Source organism: Hyperoodon ampullatus (assembly GCF_949752795.1).
Source record: "Hyperoodon ampullatus genome assembly, chromosome: 12".
NCBI classification, from domain to species: Eukaryota; Metazoa; Chordata; class Mammalia; order Artiodactyla; family Ziphiidae; genus Hyperoodon; species Hyperoodon ampullatus.
The window spans coordinates 80,874,174-80,893,128 of record NC_136925.1 but is presented as its reverse complement, the minus strand read 5'-3'; the positions used below and the strand labels follow the sequence as shown (position 1 = coordinate 80,893,128).

General features: G+C 45.0%; 2 protein-coding genes across 7 annotated transcripts in view; one reads left to right on the top strand and one right to left on the bottom strand.

The window, feature by feature from the left end:
* Positions 1-6,820: 6,820 nt before the first annotated feature.
* Positions 6,821-14,188, top strand: DYNLT1 (dynein light chain Tctex-type 1; the record flags this gene model as incomplete). Of its 5 annotated transcripts, XM_079716248.1 has the most annotated exons (5): positions 6,821-6,847; positions 9,569-9,610; positions 12,865-12,988; positions 13,372-13,449; positions 13,742-14,188. In XM_079716248.1, 5 exons carry the CDS (start codon positions 6,821-6,823, stop codon positions 13,810-13,812), a joined length of 342 nt encoding a protein of 113 aa, XP_079572374.1. In that variant the 3' UTR covers positions 13,813-14,188. The 5 variants fall into 5 exon arrangements, with proteins under 5 accessions (XP_079572374.1, XP_079572375.1, XP_079572376.1 ...); XM_079716249.1 differs by lacking the exon at positions 9,569-9,610; XM_079716250.1 differs by lacking the exon at positions 13,372-13,449.
* Positions 14,189-18,289: 4,101 nt separating this feature from the next.
* TMEM181 (transmembrane protein 181) overlaps positions 18,290-18,955 on the bottom strand; it is a gene marked incomplete at both ends in the record, with an annotated part of 70,075 nt that continues 69,409 nt past the window's right edge. For both annotated transcript variants that reach the window (XM_079716908.1, XM_079716909.1), the window contains 2 exons: positions 18,290-18,368; positions 18,792-18,858. In XM_079716908.1, the coding sequence (XP_079573034.1) occupies positions 18,290-18,368; positions 18,792-18,858 (146 nt within the window). The remainder of the gene's footprint in view (positions 18,369-18,791; positions 18,859-18,955) is intronic.

The following is an 18,955-nucleotide window of genomic DNA, read 5'->3' as shown; positions in this document are numbered from 1 at the left end:
TAAACTGTAATCTCTATCCACCCCACCCTTAAAACAAGCTGCCCGAAGGGCTGGACGCAGGTGCTCAGCCTACCTTTGCCTCAGCTTCAAGAGAGGAGACCAGGGGAGCTCGTTCTGGAGAAGGAAGTCAATTTTTCTTCGTGCTAGAACAACTGACGTATTTCTCTTTCCTTCCTGTCGGGCAGGCGGGCCCTGAGTGCCTCTGTGGCTACTAACACCCGTTCGCCAAGGACCCCGGGGCAAAGCCACCTGAAACCACACCCAGGCGCTCCTGTACGCCAACAGTGTATGTTTTTTGGTGGAGGAAAGACCACGCTGATGCTACTGCAATGTTTCACCCCGACCAAAGAAACCCCCAGAGAGACTACAGGCTTCAATTAGTCAAATGTTCCCACGTTTGCAAGGGGTTTCTCCATTGATCTCAAGTGTAAATGACTAATGTAATGACATCTCAAAGACAGCTGTTAACTCAAGAGTTGATTTATAACAAGACTGTCACGGACTTTGGGGAGGTAAATTTCACTGAAGTATAGGGTACGTATGGAATATGATACAAATCGTAAGCACAGCTTGATAAATTCTCCCAAAGTGAACACATCCCTATCAAGAAACAAAACTTAAACAGCATCTTGGGAGCCCCTCATGGGCTTCCAGTTACACCTTTCCCCCCCAAAGGTAACGATTATCCTGACCTTTAACATCATTCATTAGTCCTCCCGCTTTTGCACTTTGTGTAAATGGAATCATATGATATTAACAATTTTTTGGCCTGGCTTCTGTTGCTCAGCGTGTTTATGAGATTCATACTATTGCATGTAGTTATAGTTTGTTCATTCTCATTGCGGTGTTGTATTTCACTGTATGAACAGATTAAAACATTTGTTTATTGTACCGTTGATGGACATTTGTGCTATTTATGATTTGGGGCTGTTATGAATAGTGTTGCTACAAACGCTTGGGTGACTATTTGCATACCTGTCTGCTGGTTATGTGTCCGGGAGTGGAACTGCTAGTCACAGGTGAGGTGTACGTTCAACCTTAACAAGTGCCGCCACATAGTCTCTTCCAAAGCTGTCGAACTAATTGATATCCTCTACTGGCAACAGGTTCCGGGGGCTCCACATCCTCCCAAACACTGGATATTGTCTGCCTTTCTTATTTTATCCCTTCTGGTGGGTGTATGGTGGTGTCCCGTTATGGTTTCAATTTTCATTTCCCTGATGTATAGAGTAGCTAAGCAATTTGGCATCTTTTTATATGTTTATTGATCATTTGGATATCTGCTTTGATGTAGGACCTGTTCATGTCTTTTGCCTGTTTTGCTATTGGGTTATCTTTCTGTTATTGATTTGTAGAAGTTCTTTACATATTCAGGATATGAGTCCTTTGTCAGATATTTATATCACAGATATCTTCTCCCTCTCTGTGGACTTGTCTTTTTTTCCCCCTTAACGGTCTCTTTTGAGGATCTCAGACTCGCTCTCGAGGGTGAACTAGTAAAAACTCTAATTGAGAGACTATGATTCAGGCGAGTCAGCTGATGACCAAGATTAAGGTATGCTGTGTGGCCTTGGGAATCATTAGATCTCTCCAAATACACCTGGGCCTCGGCTTCCTCAGCTGTAAGTGAGATTCACTTTGATCATCCCTTCGGCTCTTAGGTTCTGAGATCTCATTCTTCTGTGGCCTGAGGATGCCGACCTGAGATGGGAAATCCCATCAGGTGAGGAGCAGGGGTGGGGCGGGAGGATTAACATGACAAGAGGGAAGAGTGAATGAAGAGGGCTGGCTTTGGGGTGAGACAGACCTGAGTCACCTTGAGCAAACCACTTGGCCTCTCTGAGCTTGTTTCCTGGGGAGGGTCACAGTCTTCTCTCTTAGATTACAGTTCATTCAACTCATTCACAAATATTTATTGTGCACCTACTACGTCAGGCACTGTCACTGTGATCATGGTCTAGGACCCATGGCCTAAGAAGATCCTTAATAAATAATAACTGCTGTTTCTTTAGTAGTAGTATTACTATTTTGCAGCATAAGACAGTAAGTGAATCCATTTAGGAGTATTTGGAAGAAAATGTTTTTAGAATGAGGGTATCCTAGACTAATTATTTCCAAAATAGGTGTATTATTTTGCTAAGGCTGCTGCAACAAATACCACAGACTGTGTGGCTTAAACCACAGAAATTTATTTTCTCACAATTCTGGAGTCTAGAAGTTCAAGATCAAGGTATTTCCAGGATTGGTTTTCTCTGGAGGCCTTGCTCCTTGGCCTGTTGATGGCTATCTTATCTCTATGTCTTCACTTGATTTCTCTGTGCCTTTCTGTGTCCTATTCCCTTCTTATAAGGACATCAGTAGTATTGGATTAGGTCCACCCTAAGGACCTCATTTTAACCTAATTACCTATTTTAAGACCCTAAATAGGTCTCTAAATACACCTATTTCCAAATATAGAAGGTCACATTCGAAGCACTTGGGGTTAGGGCTTCAACATATGAATCTGGGGAGAGACACGATTCAGCCCCTAACAGTAGGATATACTAAGAAAACATTAGAGCTTCTTTTTATATTTATTTTTCAAAGAGATAAAGCTTAAACTTTATTAATATTAAATAAATGGATTTGTAGTTTAACATATCACAGTTGAAATAAACATACTTTTGAGTTACCCGCTCAAAAATTATTCATGCTAGATGGGCACGATTACAGAAGTTTGGAGACCACTGACCTAAGGCCTCAGGCTACAGTGGACAGCAGGGGAGAGCTGGCAAAGATAGAGTGTACCTGGGTGTTGAAACTGAATGGGTAGAAATAGATCACATCTGAAACTGAAGTGAGGTGACACAGGGCTGGCCTGGGGATTAGACCAGAGTAGCAGTGGAAGGGGAGAGTGGTCAGGTTGAGGAATGGGCGGGAGTCAGGCAAAGAGAGCGTGAACATGTTATCAATAAATCACCAAGGGAAGCCTTCAGAATGCTGTGTGTGGCAGGTTGTAGCATTCTTCTCCCATAAGTGTGCCTGCCCTATAAACCCAGGTCAGCCGAGAGACTTGCCCTGGACGACAAAGTGTGCGCATTTATGAGCAGCACCTTCCAGCCAGCACTGGGGCCACTGTCCCCTCCCCGTTCCCTCTCCCTCACTGACTTTGGAGTCAGCCTGCTCCATCAGCCTGGTCCCAGCCGATGCGTGGGGAACACACCAGGCAGAGCCACAGCAGACCCCTGATGATCGTGTAGCGTGAGCGACAAATACACATTTGTTGTTGTCAACCGCCAAGCGTCTAGGGTCATTGGTTTCTTCAGCTAACCTAGCCTGTGCGGACTGATGCAGTGTGTGTGTGTTTCATATACACAGAACTGATAAACTATTTAATAACTACCACAGCATGAAATGATCGGTCAGAAGAAATGCCCGCTGGTGGCCCTGCTATGCCCCGAATTATCCTTTAGTTGTTGGATCTTGAGATGAGGTCCCAGGGAAGGGGCAGGGGTGGGCAGGACTGGAAGGAAGAGGGAACCAAGGGGTTCAGAGCAACAGCCACTTCCAGTTGGTGCAGAGGTATTTCAGTCCCACTGTGCCCGTGCTTCCCAGCTGACAGCAGACCTAAATATAGGCATTTCTTAGCCAATCTCGTTAGCATGTAACTTCTCAGCTCAGGACTCTCACTTTAGATCTGTGTCAGCCACAAGTTTATTTTCTTCCCCATTACAACATTACATTCCTCACACTTGAGTGTTTTGCAATTGCCATCATCAGCATCAGCATCTTCCTCCTCATCATCACTAGTGACTTAGCATGTCTCCACGGTACATCTCAGCAACACTCCTAAGCACAGGGAAAGGAAGGAAAACTCGAACATCCCCAGGATTGGATTTGGATGGCAAACGGCTGCAGAGCATAGACCGCACTGGGAGACCCAACTGTGGCTGTGGATGTTATCTGTCGAGGTGACAGGGCTATGATTATTTGGCCCACACTTGCTAAATAAGGCATTGACAACAACAGTCCTTATTTCTAAAGAGTGTATTTAAGAGACTCGACTCAAAGAAAGAAAGCACACAACATCTGCCAACTTATGGCTAAGCCCCAAAAACTGAAAAGCATATCCAAGATCCACTCCATTTATTCGCTGCACAGAAACCTAAACGTTATTCTAAAATATGGCTAGGGCTTCCCTGGTGGCGCAGTGGTTGAGAATCTGCCTGCCAATGCAGGGGACACGGGTTTGAGCCCTGGTCTGGGAAGATCCCACATGCCGCGGAGCAACTGGGCCGGTGAGCCACAATTACTGAGCCTGCGCGTCTGGAGCCTGTACTCCGCAACAAGAGAGGCCGTGACAGTGAGAGGCCCGCGCACTGCGATGAAGAGTGGCCCCCGCTTGCCACAACTAAAGAAAGCCCTCGCACAGAAACAAAGACCCAACACAGCCAAAAATAAATAAATAAATAAAGCAAACTGTCAACAAGTAAAAATAAATAAACACTATTATAAAATATGGCTAAATACAGGAGATTCATGAGCAGCTCTGAGTCAGTGTGTTTATACTCCAGGACTTCTAATGGACATTCATTCTTGGCAGAGTTGGGGTGCTGGAATGGCAGCTAGTCAACTGCCAAATGCCATAGTGATTTTCAATTCCTTAGCCCTGCAGAGTGTACATCAGTTGGGCAGAATACAACCCCTGCACTGCATTTTTCCAAGCACTACAATATCACTGAGCCTAGAGAGTTCAAATCCTCCCATCGACAGAAATAAGTTTTTCAAGTTTTTCCATCAAGGCCGTATCCTAGTCAACTCTGTAGCTTCCACTCCAGCTCAGAGGCTGCAGCAAAGCGAGTGCTCACTGTCATGTGTGTTGAATAAGTGAACAAATAGTTCTGAAGATAAACAGACCAACTTATCCATTTCTGGGACAGACTCAATATAACTATGGCATGCATTATGATCATTTAATGAATGTTCTATTGATAGTTAAAATTGGAGAGTGGTACCCAATGCAGATAAGCTAAAGTCATGTAAAATTTTTTAAAATTCACATTTACATGTTTTCCGTTGATTTATGCACATGCTGGTGATTTTCAGTCACAGTATAACTTAAGATCTAAGCATTACAAATGTACTATCCCAGCAGCCATTCAGGACACTCATTTGAATTAGGAAATTCTTAAAAGGCTATGGAACAATTTAGAAAAGATGTCCCAAACCTCACTCAGAATTGTTCCCTCTTGCTTTGCACATAATTCTAACACACTTAGCTAGTGGGCCTCCGGGGCCACCCTAGGAGAGCAGAAGAAAATTAGAAGAGGGTGAAAAGGCCCCTGATTGGCTCAGGACTGTGGTGCTGCTGAGGGGCTGGAACTGGGGTCAATTGATGGAGAAGGACACGTGACAAGGGATCTTGGGATCTTAGGTGAAGCTGGGAATGTGAGGAAGACAAAACAAAGAAATGCCAGACTTAGAATCCCATGTAGACTGAGGCTTGAGGCTGAAACACTGGAACAGGTGAGTCGAAGCCAGATAACAGGAAGGGAACAAAGCTCAAAAGGTAGAGTTCAGAATCTGAGAAGCAGAAACCAGGTGTGAGAGGGCAGCCGATTCCCACCCAGCAGGTCCCCTTGCTCAAGCCAGGTGTCCAGGGCAGGGCAGCCTTGTGTCTTTCACCCTCTCCCCCTCCCCCGTTCCCAGGAGGCAGGCGATTGCCTCTTCCTCCACTCCCAGTTCTCTGTAACTGGGTATGAGGCAAAACTAATGTGTAGGGAAATCATTCGTTCAATAAATTTTAATTGTGCACCTACCATGTGCCAGGTACAATGGAAGGGGCAGGGGACACATTAGTGAATAAAACGGATTCTGCCAGCATGGAACTCAGATTCTATAGCACAGAAACAAGGGTTTCAGATGAACTGAATGTGGGCTCTGCAGCTTAATTCTACCAAGTCTCAGGGTCCTGTGGTCAGCCCTTCCTGGGAGGATGGGAAGTGGGTTTTAGCTACTGGTCTTTGGAGAGGCAAGAAGTGACAGATTGACTTTGAGGGTGTGGTAAAAACAACAGAAAAAGTAGCCCCCAAAGTCAAAGGTTTTAGCCTCAGATCGCATGCAAGCAAGCAGGTACATATACCTCGGCCCTTCTTGGAGAGCGCCATACAAGTGCCCAGCGCCATTACTAATTTTTATAAAGACCCTTGTAGACAAGTTAAGTGTATGTCTAGGTCATTCTGGTTAAGGCAGCCAGGAAGTGTGCAGCATTTTACAATGTTTTCCACCCCCCAATTTTTTTTTTTTTTAATGGTGACTGTAGGAAAAAAAAAAACCTCATTTATATGGAAAACTTACCTCCCCAAAGGAAGGTTTCGTTCACAGCTAAAGTTTCCTAACCCTGGATCCTTAAGGGGACTGCAAACAATATCTCAGATAGCCCATCATGTTCAGAAATCACTTTACAGTTTGTTACTAGGTGTGCAAACTCGCTTGAACGTTCAGATTAACCCACGCAGTACGAACCGGAGGGAGGGGCCAGGACGACTCTTCCCCTCCCGGGCTGGCTTTGTCCATTTGTTCTGTTTTCGTTGCTGAGGTGTAGGGAGCTGCCGGGATTCCCTGGCAGGTTCCAGCGGAAACCGTCGGCCCCAGGAGCACGGGAGAAGGGTCGAACGCCCAGCGGCCGCCGGACTGGTCGGAGCGTTACCGGCAACGGGGTCAGGTCGGGGGTGGGCGGGGGCCGTAGAGGAGGGCGGGGCCAGGCGCGAGGGGCGGGGCCTGAGTGCGCCTGCGCAGTGCGCTCTACTCAGGGAGGCGGAGGCGAGGCGCCGAAGGAAAGATGGAAGACTACCAGGCTACCGAGGAGGTAACCGCTGGGTCGGCGACGGGACGGGTGGAGGCCGGGAGTTCCGGTGCGGGTGGGCGGTGGTAGCCAGGGGCTTGTGCGGGCACCCGGGCCGCGTCTAGACGTAGGCAGCGGCCGTCCCCGGCGCAGGCTGACGGCACCGACGCCCTGCCGAGCGCTTCGCGGTGACCCACCGCCGGGCCGGCTCAGGGCGTCGTCGCCCTTCCCGGGGCGGGGCTCGGGGGGCGGGGCGTGGAGGGGACTCCGCAGCCCCGGGACGCCTTCTGCCGGCGGCGCCTCCGGGAGCCCCTCCGCCGCGCCGCTCGCCTCCCCGGCCCGCCACGCCCCCGACCCCGAGAGAGCGCCGCCACTCGCTCCGTTTATTCCGTGATGCAGACCCCCGCCCGCGGGTGGGGAAGACTGAAGGCCGCCGCTTGTGTGTCGCTGATACACGCAAGACTGCAGAGTGACCCGCATGTACAGTCACATCTCTCAAGTCCCTTTAGTCAAGGATTGGATCCTCTGGCTGTGGGCAAAAAGCAACGTGCCCAGTAGGAGAACCTGCCTTTGTCTTCGTTTCCACACCTGTTCTTCGGTGCTGCGCGCAGCGCCCACCGAGGCCACCGTCACTCCCATTTCATTTGAGTTTGAGACGACAGTAAGATAGCTCCTATTTGTGGGGGGAGAAAAGTCATCTCTTAGTGCCCCAACGAAGAAGCAGGGTGGCGCATACAGTTACTTACCAAGCAGAAGACATTCGCTATAGTGACGTGCGCCGTTTCATGGCTTTCCTTCAAGCTTACGAGCATTCAGGGAATATAGCTGATGGATGCTCCTCTTAGAGAATAGCCGCCCGTTTGTCTTCTCGCTAAATAATTCTTGTTGAAATACAAGTAAATGGAGTCCTATTTATTATGCAGCCTGTCAAAAATAACAGGTTATTTTTACCATTTTTGAAATTTAGTCTAAGCAGCAATGTTGAGGGAAATACATATACATATATATATAATATATATATATTATATATATATATAAGGCTTAAGGACTGATCTTAAGAGTTTCAGTTTGTATCTAATTTCCAAACTAGCACAAACTGTCTATGGTAGTGTCATCATCAGTGTCTGAATGCTGGCAGCAATCAAGTGAATAATTAGGAGAAGTCATAGTTCAGGAGCAGGGAGCCAAGGAAAAACGTCTCCCTGTGAACTGTGCACTGATATAATGTTGGGAAATGGCTTGTATTACAGGAATATTGAGTAACTTTTAAGAAAGGAAATGGCAATATAGAGGAAGTCCTTAATACTGGCATTTTAATACTCTGCGCTCTAATTCTGGCTCTCACCAGTGAGGCGGCCAAGTGACTTCATTATTTTAGATCTCAACTGCATATCCGAGAAATGAAAGGGCTCAAGAGAGTGATCTGTGTTTTACACAAGATAAAGCCCTGGGAGGCCGAGACCATGACTCTCTTCTTTCTAGTGGGCCTGCTCTGGGCGTTTACTAACCCACCCCACTCCTGACAGCCTCTGCATATCCCCTGACTTCATGTAGATACCTGGATCTTTGTATTAATAACTCTGCTCTCCGCTCCTTGTTCATCTTTCCTGTAGAAACTGAAACTGCCCAGTGGATTCTGTACAGCCGCTGTACTTGCCACGAAAAGTCCACTGAAATACCCTCACCCTTTTTCGTATTTTAACCACATGGAAAGTTACACAGGGACTTTCCTGTATGGTTTAGGATCACTGAAGTCTCTTGGAAGGATCCTTTAAACTTCGAGAAATAATTTAATCTAGGATACTGCAGATTTTCATTAACTGGGTGAGTTGGCTTTGTCTCCCCGTATGACTTCTGAGTACAGCAGGTGGGCTTCCTGGGAAGAAAGGGGCATTGCTAGCACAGGGCCACAGTGGTAGCAGCCCGGCAGGGAGGAAAACGCCCTGCCCAACTCTCTGCCTTTATTCCACCGGGATGCCCATGGACTGAGGGCCTGGGGCTGCCCTCTGGAAAGCATCTGCAAAGCTCAGGAGATAAGGTTCCCAGGATTCAGAGGGAACCTTGTACCCATTCCGATGTACCATATGTAAAAAGAAAGAAAAAAGAAAGCCATTTATATAAACTCCTGGCACTAGATTCCTGCTGAGAGCCCACCTTCCAGCTCACCTCGACACACTGGCGGGGAATGGCTGTGCCAGCAGCTAGCTGTACAGTCCTGAAGTAGGACAGCATTGAGAAAGAAAATACTAACAGAAAATAGTAAAATCATGGTATATCTTACCACAAATAGTGGTTAAAAACAAACCCCCAAAACCAAAACGTCTTAAGTTTCAAGCCTCCTAGCAAGTTTACATCAGGGCAAGAGTCAGTTAATTTATATAGAAGTCAAGTAACTCATTAAACTTCTATAGTAATGATCCTAGCGGCCAGCTGCAATGGATGGAGAGATTGAATTCTAGTTTAAGGTGAAGTCAGTCTTCTGGGTCATGGCATGATTAAAACAAAAACAAACCAAAAAACCTTTAAATTGTATACATGGATCCTAAGTCTCCTGACTGCCTCTCATTAGCTCTGGGATCCTCAGAAAGCTACTTAATGTTTTCCTCAGTAAAATGAACAGCCTGGTTAGATTATTTCTAAGGTCTTCATTTCTAAATCATGTTCATTACCTAAATTTGCATTCATCAGTGCAGTGGAAAAGGATCTTTTACATCAATCAAACGTAACTAATTTTCTTCCTTACAGACTGCTTTTGTTGTTGATGAAGTGAGCAACATTGTAAAAGAGGTAAGAGGAGAAATGCTCCCTTTTTCAATGTTTGATTAATGGCTTATATGAGTGAAAATAATGTGTTTTAAATACTGTCTTGGAATTGTTTCAACTGGGCCTGTGTGTTTTGGCATTTCAAATAACAGTTTTTATTTCAATGAATATCTAGATAAGAATTCTCCCATATTATGTAAATTATATATTTTAAATGAGACAGGACATTTTATATACTAGCATTATTACTGAATGTTACTAAGGCTTGATTCTAGCACCTTTTAGCATCAAAGACTCATGGTAATAATCACATTGGAAAATGTAAACGTGCATTCCCTGTATGGTAACTGCCACGGCATGTGGTGCTTTGAGGAATTAACCCACCTAGTGAGTTCAGAGCTGGAATCTGAGAAAATGGGAGGAGTGTTAACTCAGTGAAAAGAGGGGGACAAATATTCCAGGCAGTGGACAAGTGCAAAGGCCCTGTGGTAAGGAGTGTGCGTGGTGTTTGAGGGATTGGAGGGAGGTGGGTGTGGCTGGACTAGTGCTGAGCCTGGGGGCAGCCTGGGGCAGGAAGGAGGCCAGAAACGTTTTCCTAGTCAGTTTCCCTCCCTGGGTACACTGAGCACATAATGAAGCCAGTGGCTAAAAGATGGTTATTAGATGATCTAAGTTTACCGATACCATTTGAGGTTATATATGTGATTTGGAATTGACTCCAATGCAAATTATTATTAATGCAAGTTATTGACTAATGCCAGAGTGATAAAGAACCACAACCTATTTTCGTGAACATCACTAAAAAGCAAAATGATTTTGTTCTGCCGTATGTATTATTCCATATCAGACATGATTTTCTACTTGCTTTCAGGATCTGTAACAATTTGCTTGTCATTGTTTTTCTTTCTTTTTTAAAAATTTACTCATTTAAAAAATTTTATGTTTGGCTGCGTTGGGTCTTCATTGTTGCGTGCGGGCTTTCTCTAGTTGCAGCGAGCTGGGGCTACTCTGTTGCAGTGCGCGGGCTTCTCATTGCGGTGGCTTCTCTTTGTTGTGGAGCACGGGCTCTAGGCACGTGGGCTTCAGTAGTTGTGGCTCACGGGTTCAGTAGACGCACGGACTTCAGTAGTTGTGGCTCACCAGCTGTAGGCTCAGTAGTTGTGGCGCACGGGCTTCGTTGCTCCACGGCATGTGGGATCTTCCTAGACCGGGGCTCGAACCCGTGTCCCCTGCACTGGCAGGCGGATTCTTAACCACTGTGCCACCAGGGAAGCCCTTGTCATTTTTTGGAAAAAAAAAAAAAGTATTTCTTAGGAGCATGGTACGGAGCAGGAAGATGGGTGAATTTCACTAGAACTCAGACATGGAGTTGGCTTGTCATGAAGCCTCCTTGGGCCTCGCTTGTTTTCTTCACTGTCTTTGACTTGGTTCCCAGGCAGCAAGTACCATTGCAAGTAGACCGTCCCAGTCTCCGTGGAAGCATAAAGTTACAGTGTGGTGTTACTTTCACATCAGCCTCTACAGCTATTTTTTGCCTCTAGGCAATAGGTTAATTCTGTACTCGAGCTATTTTAAGTATTGGGTAGTAGTACATTTGGATGAGTCCAAAATTAGCGGAGGGTTTTCCTCCCTCCCTGAAAAACATTGAATTCCGAAGCATGTGTGGAGAGACTTGCCAGAGTGAGAGGTTTAGCTCAAGTGCAGCCCCTATTTCTTTGGGGACGCCCAGAACTACCACTACCCTGGTCCCAGGTTCAGCTCTGAGCTGGGGAGGGAGCAGGATGTGGCAGAGGGTGCGGAAGAGCTGTGCCAGTTGGTGGGGGCAGCAGCCCGCTCACGGTCCCAGGGTGACGGTAGGTAGCTTTTGTTCCTCAAAACCAAGGTCTCTGGGCTAGGCCCCAGGCAGTAGACCCCAGGCTGTCACCATTGTGTACAACTCAGGGACTTTTTCTCTGCACGTCTGAGGACAGAACTTAGCCCTCACTGAATGTTATTATTTTAGGTCATAGGTGTCATAAAAACTCAGTTTTCTGGTTTCCAGCACAAGTTAGAAAAGGAGTTGAAAAGAAAGCTGCTTAGAAGCAGGCACACAGGCACCAGCATAAAAGGCCCAGAGAACCGTAAAATGGGACTGTCCTTATGACCAGCTGGACCAAGAGTTGGGGCCAGGGACCGCGTGTATTCCTGAATGCCCTCTGAAGCACACAGGGTGAACCCACCCAGAATACAGCACAGAAAAGGAGACAAGGAATTTCATAATAAAGAAAAAATTCATCACAAACTAAGTTTTGGAATAGATGGAGGAGTTCTTTCGCTTTCTGAACAATGTACTTCTGTGCTAACACATTCCCAGAAGATGCTGGGTAAAGGGAGTATGTGTAAATACCAATACATGATTCTTTGGATAGGTTTGTACATTGTCAGTTGTACAACCGACAAAAGATTCCTCCAGCTCTAGTGTACTTTTAAGAAAGAAATAGGGGGCTTCTCTGGTGGCGCAGTGGTTGAGAGTCTGCCTGCCGATGCAGGGGACACGGGTTCATGCCCCGGTCTGGGAAGATCCCACATGCCGCGGAGTGGCTCGGCCCGTGAGCCATGGCCACTGGGCCTGCGCGTCCAGAGCCTGTGCTCCGCAACGGGAGAGGCCACAACAGTGAGAGGCCCGCGTACGGGAAGAAAAAAAAAAAAAAAAAAAAAGAAAGAAATAGGCAAAGGAAGATATTTTCTAGCCTCAGTAGGAAGAAAACGCGTTGCTTATCTCCAGACAGTAACCACAACAGCAAACATTAAATTCAGTCAAAATGTTTAAAATACTTGACAAATCAGATGCTATATAATTACTTTTTTTTTAATTTAATTTATTCATTTGGCTGCACTGGGTCTTAGTTCCAGCATGCAGGATCTTTGTGGTGGCATGCGGACTGTTTAGTTGGCGGCACGCGGGATCTAGTTCCCCGAGCAGGGATCGAACCTAGGCCCTCTGCATTGGGAGCGCACAGTGTTAGCCACTGGGCCACCAGAGAAGTCCCATATAATTACATATTTTTAAAAATGAATATAAAGCATTCAAATGAAGTACAACACTGTTAGAACAAAAGGAACATTTGCAAAGGAGTCCTCGTGGTTACACTTTATGCAAAATAAGCTTATTTACACTTTATGCAAATTGTATTTCAGCAGTTCTTAGGCTGCGGTACTAACTGCGCTAACCTCAGGAGTGGCTGGAAGGTGTTTGGCGTGTCCTGCTAACAGTGACCAGCTGTGCTCTTGTCTTCCAGGCCATAGAAAGTGCCATCGGTGGCAACGCCTATCAGCACAGCAAAGTGAATCAGTGGACCACAAACGTAGTGGAGCAAACCTTAAGCCAACTCACCAAGCTGGGGAAGCCGTTTAAATACATTGGTAATGAATTTCTGCCTCTTGTTTATATTGGTGGTGGTTCTTTACATACTGATCAGAGGCGAGTCTGTGTCAGGAGAGCAGCGTGGCCTGAGCTCAGAGGAGGTTCCTGGTAGGAGCAGGTCACTCGGCTTGTGCCCGTTACCACCCATCTGGCCTGTGGGGCTGCGGGAACGCAGGGACGTACCGGCATTTCAGATCTGATGCTTTTAGAACAAGCCTGTGGTGGTGATCTGTTGATGTCCTAGGACCAGGCACTCTAGCCCTAGAATTTTTATCATGAACATCAGCCACGTGATCTATATATATATATATGCTGAAAGTGGACAAAAAGGAATTTGTGTTGCCAAGTATATTTCTCTAATAAAAGTCTGTTTTTATCGAAGTGACTTGTGTAATCATGCAGAAGAATGGAGCGGGATTGCACACGGCAAGTTCCTGCTTCTGGGACAGCTCTACTGACGGTACGGTTTTCATTCCTTTCGTGAAGGCTTGTCACGGGCATTTCCCTGAAGGCTCTGCAGTGCCTGGACCCTGCTGAGATCTAGATTATAGCGTTGTTTTATGAAATATGTGCTTGGATGTTTCCTGTCTTTGAATGCATGTTTATTAGAGTCACCTTTTAAAACATTTTATAGAAGAGAGACTGGCCAGCCTTCTTTATTGGCCACAAGGGTTAAGTACGTGATCATGAGGGCTCGGAAGGTCCCCGTTCTTCCCAGTTGTCTGTCCTAACCCGCCTCCTTCCTCCCGCAGGGAGCTGCACTGTGCGATGGGAGAACAAGACCATGTACTGCATTGTCAGCGCCTTCGGACTGTCCATTTGACCGCCTTGTCCAGCCTGCGATCTTTCTCCTTTTGTCCCAACATTTCTCTTCCATCTTCTAACCACCAGCCATCTAGTCAGTGATCACCTGTCTCACTCTCTTTAAGTGTGTTTTTGTGGCGCTCTCAAAATGTAGAGAAAAAAACCAAATAACCACACTGTCCTGTGACCTGCACACCCTAAGTCAGAGGAATCATCACCGAAGGTAGTCAGGAGCCTGTCCTGCCACTTGTCTTAACTTTGAATGTTTCTTTTCAAAGGTGCTAAAAGCCGAAATCTGCTAGTGTGAAACTTTCTCTACTCTCTGAAATGATTCAAATACACTAATTTTCCATACTTTGTACTTTTGTTAGAATAATAAATTATTCCAATTTAAAGTGTGTGTTTTCTTAATAGTCTAAACAGTATCACAAATGAATTCTCCCTATTTAGTTAGTGGCTTTAGAATCTATAAAACTGTAAAAAACAGAAGAAGTTGCAGTTCAGCTTTGGTCCTCTCCAGTACAGCAATTTGCTGATTCACCTGTGGGACCAAGATCTTGAGTGCTTTGCTGTGTTCTGATTGGAATTCTACCCTTGGGCATCACATCCTTCCCTCAAGGTCGTCTCTCCTGGAGCTTAAGGGGTGGCACGTGGGCGAGCTGGTCTTCTCTGATAGCTGGAGAGCTCGGACTCACACTGTCGGCCCAAATCTGCGACACTACGGCCTCTGCTCCTGTGTTCTCTTCTTTTTCAGTAGCAGTCACAGCAGAAATATTTTAGTACCTTACGGCTTACACCATGCTTTCACAATTATTCATTTTGTGTCCACAACAGTTACACCATTATTTATGAATCAGAAAAAGTGTCTGGAGGTTTTCTGACTGATTTAAAGTCATATCCAAGTAAGTGGGGAGGTGGGCCCCAAACCCGGTGAAGCTCACCTTCGGGGCTCGTGCCTGGGCCACGTTAACATGGCAGTAAAGACAGACACACCTCCGCGCCCACCTGCTGAAATGAAAAAACCCTGCTCTTGTCCCTAAAGCACCAATGCCTGAATGATCAAGTTAACTCCACGTGCAAACAGCAAACAAATCAATGTCCATAAATAAGGATCAAATATTAAAAATTTATTAACATCTACCAGAAAGGTAGTCTCTTAGTAAAAGGTGAAAGATTTATACGATCTGAAGAGAAACCGGAGTATAGAACGGTAGTCTCTTAATGAAGCCATTCCTGAAGTGTAAATTTGCCATAAATAAACATTTATTCACTTTGACTAAAATGATCATTCTGTGATCAAGTACTACTGTGCTTACTGACACAGTTCCAAGGTCTAATACATAGCTTTATCTTTCCTTTTGAGCTCAAGGTTTAGAGTTGTTTTATTTTACAAATATTTACAGTCTCTTTGTAAAAAGGCAGTTTTCAGTAGCAGAAAATCCTGTGTTTCACAGTCTGGTATTACAGTTCCCAGTATACCTAAAACATGTCAAATCAAGATAAACAGGGTAACAAGGTGTCACAGACTAAAGCAACTTCCCTTTGGCCTGCAGAAAAGATTTGTACCTTTGTTTTTCAAAAGTCTAACCTCTAAGGCAACTGGTTTTTAAAACCCTCAAAATACATAAATGTACTTAAGTGTTCTAAGTCTAGTCTTCACTAGATGTCCCTTTTAATCATCCCTTCTATGAGCCTCTGTGTTTTTCCCTGTGAAAAGGATTCCAGGAAATAAGTTACTGACCACATTATAATCTACTGAACGTAACTGTACCTTCAGTAAATAGCTCATGGAATTCTTGAGGCTGGTGATGTCTGTCTTGTAACCTGACCATTTAATGGGTTGGGTTTACATAATGTATCTAAACTTTTATTGCAATCTGTAATTATGTACAGGAACAATCTTACAAACCTTGAATATATTTTATATATCCTCTTCTTTAGCCTTTCAAATGGGGCTTAAGAGAGAGAAAACTGCATCACTGCACTGCTTTAATGATTTAATAATAAATCAAGCAGACCTTTATCCACATGGATAATGAAGCTCTCCCTAGGGAAACTGTGAAACGCCTATGGTCATCTTCCAGGTTCCCCTAGACTGGACCAGTATAAAAAATTATCCCAAAGATGATGTTATTCAAGCCGTTACCATGGAAGAACTAAAGTCAGCCCTTTATAATTTAAGTTTGCAAAACTTTGATACCCTCCAAGACCAAAAAATAATCATAGTAATTTTCTTGCTACTGTCTAAAGTTTCTGGCAGACTTTAGTGTTTTAACCTAATACCTATGGCACATATAATACACGCTAAATGCTATACATTTTAAGCAAATTTTTACATGTAAGATGTAATATGTTGACATATATGATACCAGAGAAGAGAAACTGAAAATGCATGACTTAATAAAGAACCATTTCCCGCTTAAGTACTTTCTTTTGTAACTTTTCCTCGTTTCCAACTTAGTTACAAAAAGTAAATAAATACTCCCACATTTTTCATTTCACTGATTTGATGCCAATAAGAAAGGATGAAGATATCAGTCATCAGTTAACAATTATACTATAGGATGAGGATAAGTTTTAAAATGTACCTAATGTGTACAGCTAAATGCCTCAAATACTATACATTTACTGATAAATAATAGCATTCCAAATTATGGACAATTATTTTATAATGATTAACACTTATAAACTATATCATACTAGGATACATTAATCAGCACAAGTAAGTTTTCATCAATTTACATAAAATTACTTAGTCTTAATAGAAGTTGTAAAATTTGGTAACAGAAAATTTCTTCAATATCTTTGAATACACAGAATCAAAAAAAGTAATCACATCATTGCAGCAAATGTAAAAACCATGTAAACTTGAATTACCCTTGCAATAATACAACTGTTTTAATTCAGACTTTATTTACAAGGTTTTAAAAACAAATATAAATGGAATCCATATTAAAGGTGCATTATCATTAAAGTTTAAATTAAAAAGAAAGCTATGAAGTCAAAATGAATAGTCTCTCATGAACCTCTCTAAGGTCCCAGCACTACCTAAAGTGGAATATAACTTTTAGCTCTGAATGGTAATTGGTGAGTTAATGTATACATGAAGAAAGTGCAGGGGCTGTTTGCAGAGCAGAACAATCACGTCCCATACCTCTGTGTCTGCCGAGATGGCATCAATCAGGACGTCTGCAATGATCACAGGTAAACAATTCAAGAGAGAGATTAGTATGTATGCCAAATGAAAAGCAAAGGAGATATCTCTACCTCCTATAATTAGTCTTTGACAAAAAGGAACTGGAAATCTCCAGGGCCTTCTACGATGCCACAGATTCAGCAGCTCCAGAGGGCTCTTACACAGAGCAATTCATCTGTTTACCTGACGACCATGCGAGACACACAGGGCATGATTCCCAACAAGTACCTTCTCCCCAAAGATGTTCCTCCGTAAGCCATCTAAAATGTTTTACCTTCTTTCATCTAGTTTCCAGATGTGAAGCTGAAGAACTTTTTGGCAATAACGAATCTGTAGTAGAGTATACCAATCACTTGTTTAACTTTTATTAAAAAAACAAAACAAACAGAGCTCTACAAGGTATCATGTTTAACAGAGCTGTGGAAACTCCTGCTTTACTGGGATTGTACTGGATACCCTCCTCTCCATGAATATGAATCATGTTTCTCTGCACAGGGACATCATTCATACTCACGACGTAACGCTCACATGTGTTACTCACGTGTGCACACAGGCCCTTAGAAAACTCTGGCAACAAGACCCTTCCCGTGGGAGCAGACAACCTGTCAATCATCTTACCCTCTCCTTGCGAGCCGTATCAAACGCTCCTCAGAACTCCAAGACACTGGCTCTGCTCTGGCGGCAGTGAAGGGTTAGGACCTGCCCACCCTCCTCCCTTTCCCCAGAGACCCATTACATACGGACACAGTTCACACAGCAACCGACGACACAAGTTACCCATCGCTTGAGATGCGTGATCATCCAGAGCACAGGCCACTCAGTGGGGAAGGGCTGCCCTCGTGGGGCAGCCACAGAAATACGCTTCCCTTTGAGTTTAAAGGGTCAAAAGCTGGTACCACGGGGCAGGGAAGAAAGGAAGGCAGCAGAGGAACACCACCACGCTGTGGACCTTATTCATAAGGGCTTTCCAGGAACTTGAAATTAGTAAAAATTTTTTTTAAGTACATAATTCTCTCTACTAAAAACAGCAGTCATGTCTTGCTCACCACTGAAAACAGCTCTCTCTCTCATATGAAATCTTTGAAAAATGATCTGGCTGTTTAAACTTTGTGTCCGTGCTTCTCTTCCCAAATAAATGCAGTCAGTCTAAGAGTAAATTTGGCCCAATGTCTAAGTTTGTCCTCAGTTTTGGTTTTCCTTTCAAAACTATGTAAACAAATAAGGATCAGGAAATCTCTGCTTGTAAGAGAGGTCTGCGTTCAGGCAGGTACAGGGCGGGCCAGGAAGCAGGCCCGGGGGCTCAGTCACTCTCAGACCCCTCCTTGTACTGGGCCCGGATGGCCTGGCCGTTCTGCAGGGGCATCTCTTCATAGTCGCTCCTGTTACGAGAGAGACCTCTGGTACCATGCGGCTTCTGACAGCACTGGGTTTCTCCTCTTCACACTGACCCACTGTCCGAACAAGAGCCCGTTTCCTAGCCTTGCTCTCTCCACCTCTGTCACCAACTGATTCCCCCCCACTCCTCTGGCCCCAGCCATCACCAGGGTGTCTGTTCTTCCAGAAAGAACTGCTCTTCCTGTGGTCACCACTCACTCAGGTGTCCAGCAGGAAGGGACACTACCCACCTAAGCCTGAGTAACGTGACAACAGAAAACCAGGGGATCACATGACTCTCCCAGGTGAAAGAGACCGGACGATACCTCGGAAATCATCTGAGAATGATCACCAGCCTCTCCGGTAAACACGCGAAAGCGGGCTGAGCGCTCGCCTCGGGGCAGCCTTCGGCGGAGATGGGGACTTACCCGTATATCACGTCGTCGTCCGAGTCGTTGAGCATGGAGAAGGCGGGATTGTCCTTCAGCTGGGACTCTGAAACCCAACAAGCATGTTAACGTCACTAGCCCAGAGAGGCAGGATGCTGTTCTAGAAGAAGGGTGGGAGTCACAAAGAGCTGGATTCCAATCCC